Below are 10,537 nucleotides of genomic sequence, written 5' to 3'. Positions count from 1 at the left end.
TCCAAGTAACCCATCTTTGTGTGTTTTCCATGCAGACCCCTACCATTTGAAGTCAAATACGCAGCTACACACCCTGCCGGCATAGGACGGGCTGCGTCCAGGACAGAGTTCCAGGTACGTTTCTCTCCTCCCGGCTCAGGGAAAGGCCACGGGGATGTGGGACGTGGGAAACCGGGTCTGAAACGGTTGCAGAAGCGGATGGCCTAATTCTCAGTGCACCTCTTGACAGCTGGGGAGCTCCGGCACCGCGTTACCCTTTGCGATTGCCGGAGCATCCTGTCCCGTTGCTCAACGTGTTGTGTCTAGACACGTTCAGGTGGTTTTGGTCGTCCCCATCCAGGCTCTCCGAAGGAGTTCCTGGTCCGGTGCCCGCTGCCGTCGCTTTGGCAGGAGCGGGAACCGGACTTTCTTGGACGTCCGTGTGTGCAGTTATAGTTCTGGCGTGCCGCCAACACCTCGTCCAGAGGGACACAACCAGCAGAGAGGAAATGACAACCGCTAAGAGTTTGCAAAGGCTAATTCTAAATGGAATTTCTAGGGACAAAGAAGAGGCGCTTGGTTAACCCACGGGCCATCTTCTCCACCGAACCCCCGGAGCCGCTGGCCCTGCGCCCTGGCCGCTGCCCCGCGGGCCTCCCGCCGCAGGACGTCGCCTGGCCGCCCCGCCACGGTAAGAGAAGCCGCTGCCCCCGCGCCGCCCGCTCCCCCGCGCTCCCGGCCCGGGGCCGCTGCGCCCCTGCCCGCCCCACCGGCCCCGCGCTCGGCTCCGCGGATCCGCTGCGGGTTTTGCGAGCGGCAGCCTCCGCCGCGCCGGAGCCGCCAGCGGCCGGGGCCGGCCCGCTCCTCCTTTGTCACGGGGGGGAGGCTCCCGTCCGGGCCGCGCTCCGTTCCGCTCCGGGTTTGGCAGGCGGCCGCGGCGCTGGGTAAAATGGCAGTGCTGAGCCTCGTGTCGGACTGAGCCCCACTCGCGGACCAGAGTCGGAGCTGCCGCGCGGCTCGCCCAGCCCGGCCCCGCCGCCGCTCGGCCCGGCTCCGGGGACGGCGCCCGCCCGCCCGCCGTGTCCCCCTCCCTCCCTCCCGCCTCTCCCGCACCGGGAGCCCCGTCCCGGGTCCCCCCCTCCTCCTCCTTCCCCCCCACTCCCTCCTCCTCCCCTTTCTCCGCCGGCTGCAACCGAGGAGGTACAGCGGGGCCAGGCCCCGGGAAGCCCAGCCCAGCGGAGCCCTCCCCGCCTCGCCAAGCAGGCCGGGGGGGAATGAGCCCCCGCTGCCCTGAAGAGCCCGCCGCCGCCTGAGCGGGGAGCAGCAGAGCAGCGAGGCCTCACGCCGGCCGGCCAGGCAGGGAGCAGCTCGGGGGGACCGGTCCGGGGGGGGTGGCTGGGTGGGGAGGGGGGGATCATGGCTGCTCAGGTCGCCCCCGCCGCCGCCAGCAGCCTGGGCGCCCCGGCTCCATCCGAGCTGAAGAAAGCGGAGGCGCAGCAGCGGGATTGTCCCCCGGAGGAGGCGGGGGGTGAGGCGGCGGCGGAGCGCGGCGGCGAGAAGCAGGCGGAGAGCGAGGGCCCCCCGGGGAAGGAGCTGCAGGACGGGGCCGAGAGCAACGGAGGGGGCGCAGGGGCCGAGTCCGACCTGAAGAGCTCGAACGGGAACCCGGGCCCCAGGCCCGCCGCTGCCGCCGCCACCCTGAACAATAACCTCCCGGAGCCGCCCGGTGGCGGCGGCAGCAGCAGCGACGGGGTGGGGGCGCCGCAGCAGCAGCAGCCGCCGCAGCAGCCTCCCCCTTCCCACCCGGCCGCCTTGCCCCCGCCAGCCTACGGCTTCGGGCAGCCCTACGGCCGGGGCGCCCAGGCTGCTGCCGCCGCCGCTGCCGCTGCGGCCGCCGCCGCTGCCTTCCACCAACATGGCGGACAACAAAGCCCTGGCATGGCAGCGCTGCAGAGCGGGGGCCTGGAGCAGTCCTACCCGGGGCCGGCGGGAGCCCCCGCGGGGCCGCCCCCTCCCCAGAACTCGCACGGCAGCGCCGAGCACGGCTTCCCCAACCACCAGTACAACTCCTACTATGCGGCCGGGGCCGGGCGCAGCGCCGCTTCCTACCCGCCTCCCCCTCAGGCCTACGCCCTGAGCTCCCCCCGGGGCAGCGCGCAGAGCTCCGCTCCCGCGGCCGCCGGCGCCAAGTCCCCCGCCGCCGCCTTCCAGCAGCAGCGCTTCGGGGTCATGGGGCCCTCGGCCGCCGGCGGCGCAGGAGGAGGGGGCGCCACCCCGCAGCCCACGGCCACCCCCACCCTCAACCAGCTCCTCACCTCCCCCAGCTCCGCCCGCGGCTACCAGGGGTACCCCGGGGGCGACTATAGCGGCGGGCCGCAGGACGGGGGAGCCGCCGCCAAGGGCCCGGCCGCAGCGGAGATGGTCTCGCAGTACGGCGGGGGCAGCAGCCAGGGCTGGGCCGCGGCCGGCGGGGCCCCGCCGAGGAGCCACCACGCGCCCATGAGCCCCGGGAGCAGCGGCGGCGGGGGACAGTCGCTCGGCAGGAGCCAGCAGGTAACGCCGGGGCCGCGTGGGGCGGGCGGCGCGCCGGGGGGGGCCGGGCCGGGGGCGGCGGGGGGCGAGGGGCCGGGGGTGGGGGGCCGGCGCCTCTCCCGCGGGTTCTCCCCGCCGGGCCGGCGCTGCCAGGGAGCTGCCATTGTCTGCCTGCTCGCTCGCTCTAAAATGGCTGCCTCGCCGCCTTCCCTTCCTCCCTCCCCAGCCTTTGTGCGAGGCTCCCGGCGAGCGGCCGCCGTTCCTCCCCGCGGCCCCGGCCCGCTCCGGGGGGCTCCGGCGGGGGAGCAGCTGCGCCGGCCCCGGCGGAGGGCGGCGAGGGGCAGCCGGGGCCGGGCGCGGGGTTCCAGGGCTGCGGGCGGGCCCGCCCGGGCCAACGCGTGGCCCCGGCAGCGCCGCCGCCATCCGCGCCCCCGCCCCGGCCCCGCCGCCCGGTTCCCCCCGCCGGCCCCCGCCCCGGGGGGTCCGCAGCGCCCGGCGGGGAGCGGCGAGGTCCGGCGGGGCGGCCGCGGCTCGACCCGGCCGGTCGGGGCCACGTTCCCCGCGCGGGGCCGTGGGTCGGGGCCTGTGGCTGGGAGCGCTGGTAAACAGCTCGGCGATGGGAGCAGCGAGTGCAGATCGCTTTGGTTTGGGATTTGAATTATGGAGGTAAAATCCTTCTGTCAAAGCCAGGAGACAGTTGGTCTTAGGTTGACATCCTATCTGTGATCTGATTGGCTCCCCATCTCCTGCTCTTGGCCATTTATAATTGCCTCTGATGTAATGGTACAACAATCCTGATGAGCTCATAAACTTTTACACTCGGCTTTTTCTGCCAGCCCCGGACCCACGGCCGCCTCGCCGCTTCCTCAGCCCCCTTCTCCTCGTCCGGAACCGGCCGTGACCTTGAGGCGGTCGGGTGGCAGCCCCGCATCGGTGGGAGCGCGGCCCCAGACAGCCGGCCCTTGTTGCATTGTGCCCGGAACAAAAGAGGAGGCGATGGCATTTTGTTTGTACCTTGGGTTTATTTTGCTTGCGATGTTTTATGCGGCCTGGAAATAAGAGTCTGTGTTGTCGGAACAGTGGCAGGGCTCGCTCTGCACAATGGGCTTGCTGTTTATTTTGGTTATGTGACTTTCCCTTCGGTATAAATGATTTCTTTGATGGAGCTGAGGATGCGTTTGTTCCTGGCTAATTTTGGCCCTTTTCAAAACTGGGGCTCTTTGGATTCTTTATTAGATGGAGAATGTGGGGTTTCTGGGGTGCGTTACAGCCATAAGAAGAAAGAAACCAACCGAACAACAAAACAATCAAACCCAAAGTTGCGGCTAAAGCACCGAAAATGGTGAATTATCGATTTACGGTCAGTATTGCTTTAGTATAGGCCAGGCCTGGCCTCTAGCTGTGTGTCTGAGGGCGCATTTTGACTGACTTTGAGTGAGCACTGATGTGTCTCCTTCCCCCATCAATAAAGGGACTTATTGCGAACATTGAGGTGCTGATTGTGATCAGGCTCAAGTGTCACAACTCTTTGCTTTTCGAAGGACTGAAAATAGGCAAAATGAGCCCGAGAACTAAATGTGGTGGTGTGCGTGTAGAGTTACCTGTTTGCTGGAAATACGGATGGCTAGAAAACGTGCGGAGGGGAGCGCAGAACAGACATTTTAGATACAGGAGAAGAGCTGCTGGCGTCTAATATCTGGAAACCTTGATTAAACCAGGTTACTCTCTGTGCTCAGACGTGCATCTCCAAGGACTGACAGACATCCCTGGCCATTCTGGGCCCTTTGCTCCAACTTCAGGCCCCGGGTCGGGGACATTTGATGCCGTGGAGTGTGACGTGCGGCCTCGCTCAGAACTTCTCTTGTGTTGATCTGAAAAACTGCTTAATTTTTGTTCCTTGATTACCGAAGGCGATGTCTCCTTCAGCGTCTTGAATCACTTAATTGTCTTTTCTGTCAGATTGCAATAGCGCTCTCGAAGAGAGTGGATCTTATCTCCGCTGCGGTCATTAAACCGTCCCGCGGTAGCGAGTGTTTGATGATCCTTGGTGAAAATGTTCATAGAGCTGTGGTGCGTTGGGGTGAATGTCACGGATGTGACGGTGTTTACTTGAAGGTACTTTTTGCATCCTGAAAAATGTCAGTTTATCTAAAGTGTGGGCTAAAATTACGGCCTCAGGTTGAACTCTTCAAGCAGGTGTTTTACTACAGCACGTGCCTGGCAAATGTGGCCTTCCCTCCGTATTCTGGTACGAAGTTGTAAAACAAGCTTATTTTGTCTTGGAAAATGAATTTAACTCGATTCCATGAGCTGTTGATATGTGTGTTAATAATATCTTGAATAACTAATCCCATAAACTGGAATTATTAATGAATGGTTGTTCTGAGAATTAGTTGAACTTTAGGGAGTACAAATAGTGTTTATAACAAGTAAACCAACAACTGCTCCATCCTGAAAACCAAATAACCACCTCGCATTCCTTTTTGTGCCAAAGATTATTGGACTCAAAGTGACAATTTTGCTGTAGAAAGAAGAGACTCATCCGGCACGATGAAAAAAGCTTTCACATGTCATCTGCGCTGCCCACAAGAGTTGGTTGATTAATAATAATACTCCAGCCCTAAATTACAGCCTCGTTTTGCTGTGTGCTCTGTTAAATTCCCTAGGCTGGAAGGATTTAAAGCTCTGTGTCTTGTCTTTGTGTTGCACAGCGATGAACAGAGCGCGTGCTTCCCACCTAACTCCTGAGAAGCCGAGGATGTAATTCGTTGCCCAGGCATTAGAAAGAGCATCTCTTGGTGCACGTTGGAGAAGATGATGTGGGAAGAGCGTGGAGCTCCTCGGGATAGTAAACGTGAGGTTCGGGGACAGGCAGAAAAGAGAAACCCCTTTAACCCTTGCCACGTTTGAGGATTTACAGATGATGCCGTCGTTCCGTCACGTTGCTCGCCAAGCAGGGCAAAGTGATTTCTGGTGCGAGAGTTGCTCTGGTGGGATTTTCCTGTAATAAAATGGGAATACGAGCACTCGTGGAGGGGCACATTCCAGTCTGGAACAGGTCCTGGGATGTGATGCTGAGTGGGAGCGCCACGAAGTCCAACGTGGTCCTCGCGTGTGTGGGGACCACAATCAAAACATCTACATTTATAACCGGCAAACACAGAGCAGGATCCACAAACCAGAACAGCTGTTTCACAGCGTGCGGGCTGAGAAATGTGTGGTTGATCCATCGGAATCACTTGTGCGAAATCAGGCCGGGGATGTGAGTTTTCAGTGTTCCCACCCCATTCCCCCGGTGCGTGCAGCAGTTCTTATTAATCCGCTGCCTTTCCCGCTGTCTTGGGACTTAAGGGAAACTTGTAAGGAGAAAGGACTTCCCTGTTTAATAACAGGGCACACGCTTTGGCTCCTGTAACGGGAGCCGTCTTTGGATCGCATTAAACATTGACGCCTTGGGTAACCTCCCCATGGACGTCCCCGGGCCTCTATTTTAAGCGGTTTAAAAATCGTATGTTAATAATAATAATAAAAAAAAGCGCTTTTGGGCCTGTTGCCACGCAATAGCTATTTTTTGTTGACTTAGATCTCAACTTCAGTAGCGAGCGAGGCATGAAAAATGTTGTCGAAAATATGGTTTTTGCACTGAATTGGCACCGAGCGGCTCCGCGCTGCCAATGATGTCTTGGAATCGGAAATCGAGACCTGGCTCCTGGCGGCTTCTGTCGCTGGGTTTTCCCTGCTCAGCATCGTCACGTTTGGAGCCTTTGAATCGCTCGTCAGGTGCAGGATGCGCCGGATCTTCAATAAAAGGAGAGCAGCACATCTTTTTTAATTGGGGTTTGCTGCCCAACGAGCCGTCTCCGTTTTAGAAAAATGAGGAAAATAGCGCTGGTTTAATTTAGTTGTGAAGTTTTAGGTAGTTTGATGTGGATGCTGGAGGCTTTTTGAGTGGTTTGCGCTCATCTGAAGTGAACTCCAAATTGCCTGATTCTCTTAAAATTTCTTCTTGGTGCTGGGTTTTGAGGTGCCCGATGTTTCCAGGCAGGATGTGTGTAAGTTAGGGGACAATATGTGTAAATTAGGGGACAGCAAATCAGTTCAGACTCTCACCTGGAGCTGATTTTTCTTGCCCTTATCACCACCAGTTCACTGGAAACCTGGAGCAAACCGCAGGATTGGTCTGTAGGATTTTTTCTGGTGGTAAAACAGGGTTAGCAAGGTTTACCCGCCGTTTACAAACTACAAATGAAATGCTCTGTCAATCCTTATTTATTATCCGTGCTAGGAGAGGGTTTCTACATACGGCCTCACTCATAATGGTGTTGATTGCAAGACAGAAATGTGATTTCCAAGAGGTTTTATGGTTGACTTTTGGGCTGTTTTCTGTTTTTTGGCTGGAATAGCTGCTGTTTCCTTCCAACTCGGTCCAGTTTAATTCCCTTTACCTGCTGCGACTCAACAAACAGTTGAACTGTTCTTAAATAATATTAGAAACTGGGATTGGGGAACAAGACGAAATATTCTGTTGCGTTGCTGTGTTTTACTGTTCTGGTTAGCTCGGTGTGTTCATAATATTGTGTTTTTCTTCTGTAGCCTTGAAAAACGGGTTAATTAATTCAATGAAGCGTTACATGAGACCCTTTGAAGGGTCTTACATGAAGCTCACATTAACAAAACCCAGCAGAGAGAAACTCAGGCCTAAAATGAGGCTGAATAGTGCAACTGTTCATTTTACCTCCCAATTCACACGCCGTTTTTTCCCACCCTTTTTCTTCCTGCTCTTTCCAAAGAAGCATCCCCAACTTGGAAATCCAGTTTTCACCCCATGAATCCCAATCTGTGGTCTGGGCAATTAAAATATGAGAGGGGAAAGATGCCCTTTCTGGTTTACACCCGGTGCGTTTGAATTCCTGCATCTGGTCGGGTTGATTCCTCGTTTGAGTTGCGCTCAAGCAGCAGCGGTGGCAAAGCAGGAACCGAATTGTAATGACGGGGGGAATGGAAAAGGGAAACTTGTCGGCATTTAGCACTGCCCTTTCTTGCCTTTTTTCTTCTGCGAGAATGCAAAGTAATATTTCCCTTTTTGTTTTGGTGGAAAAAATAGAAAGGAAATGTTGTTTTTTTCCCTGGGAAAAAAAGGCTTTTGACAAGTCCTGCAAGAAGTTTTTCCGTCGCGGTGATTTCGAGAAGTTCAGGCTTCAGTTTCTCTGTGCGCGGCGGTAAAACTGCACTAGGTGTCATAAATCTTTGGGCAGAAGTGAGTGATGGGAGGAGAAAGCCGTTTTCTTTGGCACGCCGGGCCGGAGCCGCCGTGGTTCTGTCTGGGTCCCTCTGTCCACCTGTTCCCGCTCACGCCAGGAACTGCTGCCTTGTCCCTTTTCATTTTAGCGGCAGGAGAAGCGGAGAATTTGGTCGCCCGAAGAGAGGCCGTGTGGACTGTGCGGCACGGGAGGACCGCGCTGCGTTGGAAACAGTTCCAGTAACGTTCCGATAATAAACGTCATGTCGTCTCTGCTCTATCCAGTGTGTGCTCATCATTCTTAAGGCTGAAATGCTGTAGAAACGAGGTTTCAGGCCTCAGAGGAGGAACATGAGGTCTGAACCTCTTACGGTGACTTTTCCACGGGAGCGGCCGAGATGCTGATGTGGGAACTTGTCACTAAGGCTGGGACGGAAGGTAGAAAATGGGTGTTCTGAGTCTCATCCTGTGCTGTGAGACCGTCTCTCCGCCCCGCTATACGGTTTTAGCTGAATATATTGTTAAGACCCTTTTAAAGCACAAACCTGGCCAAGGCTGGAACAGGAGGAGCCGCTTCTCTCAGCCCTGAGCTCATGTGCATATTGTACCAGTTCCTGGAGTGTCTTAATCAGATGATAATATGGCTTAACATATGGATGAGGGAGGGGTTCCCATTTCTTCGTCTGTGCACCTGCACTCCTGGTGTTAGAACTTTGCAGTTTGGTCGGATTTTGAGTGGTTTTGGGCTACATTGAGAAGAACGTTTCCAGGTTTGTCCTTTCTGGAGTATTTCAGCTCAGTAAGTACTTACACAACATAGACGTGAGTTTTCTGTAGTGAAATGTAAGGGATGCTACATAATGATAGGTGAACTTAATACATGCTATGTCAGAATTTCTCAGCAAATTATTATTTTGCTTTATATATTCAGAGGAAAATGGTAACCATAGCTAGATTTCTCATCATGTTCTGTTTTATTTTGGGGGGAGAAGAAAGGTGACAGGAGCAAATAAAGAGGGGGATTCTCTAAAGGAATTTCTCTATGGGAGGGTGAGAGGGTGAAGATAGGACGTGTATATGTGTATGTTAATTCCTATGAAATTCCCGTGAAAAATCAGTTTGTGTAAATAACTCTGAAAAAGCTCCTGCTCCATTACAGCTATTGGCATTTCATGTGACAACCAGCATGTCATCAATTCCCTAATTGTAGTAATTGAAAGTCTTTCAAGGACAAATTCAGTTGCTAGCAACTCGTTCTATCTTTTTTCTCCCCTTTTCTTCAACTTGGGTAACTCCTCTTCCTCCTGGACAATGAATATTGTGCCCAGGCTGTGCTGAGAAGCTGCAGGTTGTAGGTGGGGAGTTGTTTCTAGAGCAGCCGTGGGTGTTTTGGGTGCGTTTGACCGCGTGGTGAACCAAAAGGGACCAAAGAGCAGCGTTAGGTCTGTACTGGGACGTGGTGGGAGCAGAGGTGACTTCCCATCCTGCGACTCTTCTCACTGACAAATCCTTGAAGTTCCTCGGACTCTGGAATTTCCCCCGGAGAGAATCACCGCGTTAAACACGGTGGTTTCAGCAGCATCAATATGGCCCGAGAAGCAGAAGGCAGAGAAAACAGCACCTGCTCTGAAAATGGTCATTCTGGTTCAGGTTTGCAGTGCTGGCTTTGATGGTTTTGGTGAGGAGGAGCCTGTGCTGCCCGCAGCATCTCGCTGTTGGTTTGTTGCCTATGTGACTGTACTTCTGGTGTTGAACAGAGGTCTGGATCGGGATTGGAAAGGTCGTGCAGCCCGGTGTCCTGCTCGAGGGCAGGGAAAAATTTAATGAAATATTACAAGGGCAAGTGTAGAGTCTTGTATCTGGGCAGGAACAACCCCAGGTTCAGTGTAAGTTGGGAATGACCTATTAGAGAGCAGCGTAGGGGAAAGGGACCTGGGGACAGCAGGGTGACCATGAGCCAGCACTGGGCCCTTGTGGCCAGGAAGCCAATGGGACCTGGGGTGGGTTAGAAGGGGGTGGTCAGTAGGTCAGAGAGGTTCTCCTGCCCCTCTGCTCTGCCCTGGGGAGACCACACCTGGAATCTTGTGTCCAGTTGTGGCCCCTCAGTTCCAGCAGGACAGGGAACTGCTGGAGAGAGTCCAGCGCAGCCACCAAGATGCTGCAGGGAGTGGAGCATCTCCCGTGTGAGGAAAGGCTGAGGGAGCTGGGGCTCTGGAGCTGGACAAGAGGAGACTGAGGGGGACTCATTCCTGGGGATCAATCTGGAAAGGGGGAGTGTCAGGAGGATGGAGCCAGGCTCTTCTGGTGACAACCAGTGACAGGACAAGGGGCAATGGGTGCAAACTGGAACACAGGAGGTTCCACTTGGATATGAGAAGAAAGTAGTTGGGGGTGAGGGTGGCAGAGCCTGGCCCAGGCTGCCCAGGGAGGTTGTGGAGTCTCCTTCTGTGCAGACATTCCAACCCGCCTGGACACCTTCCTGTGTAACCTCATCTGGGTGTTCCTGCTCCATGGGGGGATTGCACTGGATGAGCTTTCCAGGTTCCTTCCAACCCCTGACATTCTGGGATTCTGTGATTCTGTGTTGGCAGGATGGGAAAACAGAATGCAATGGGGCTGCCTCGTTGTCCAGCGCTTGGCCACCCTTAGCGTTGGGCTTTAGGAAAAATATTCCAGCTCAAATTGTCTTAACTGAGCATCTCTCATTGTCCTGGGCTCTCTAGGTGTGCAGAACACAGGCTGGAGTGCACGGTAACCTGCTTTTAAACGTGTGGCTCTCTGTCCATT

General features: G+C 56.0%; 1 protein-coding gene across 2 annotated transcripts in view; it reads left to right on the top strand.

The window, feature by feature from the left end:
• Positions 1-884: 884 nt before the first annotated feature.
• ARID1A (AT-rich interaction domain 1A) overlaps positions 885-10,537 on the top strand; it is a 53,846-nt gene continuing 44,193 nt past the window's right edge. The window contains exons 1-2 of one of the 2 annotated variants that reach the window (XM_082071247.1): positions 885-1,335; positions 2,304-2,532. In XM_082071247.1, the coding sequence (XP_081927373.1) occupies positions 2,398-2,532 (135 nt within the window). In that variant the 5' untranslated portion in view covers positions 885-1,335; positions 2,304-2,397. The other variant, XM_082071246.1, reaches the window with a different exon arrangement.

Source organism: Streptopelia decaocto, assembly GCF_964273445.1.
Source record: "Streptopelia decaocto genome assembly, chromosome: 23".
NCBI classification, from domain to species: Eukaryota; Metazoa; Chordata; class Aves; order Columbiformes; family Columbidae; genus Streptopelia; species Streptopelia decaocto.
Note: the sequence above shows the minus strand (reverse complement) of the source record. Positions and strands in the feature narration are given on the sequence as shown.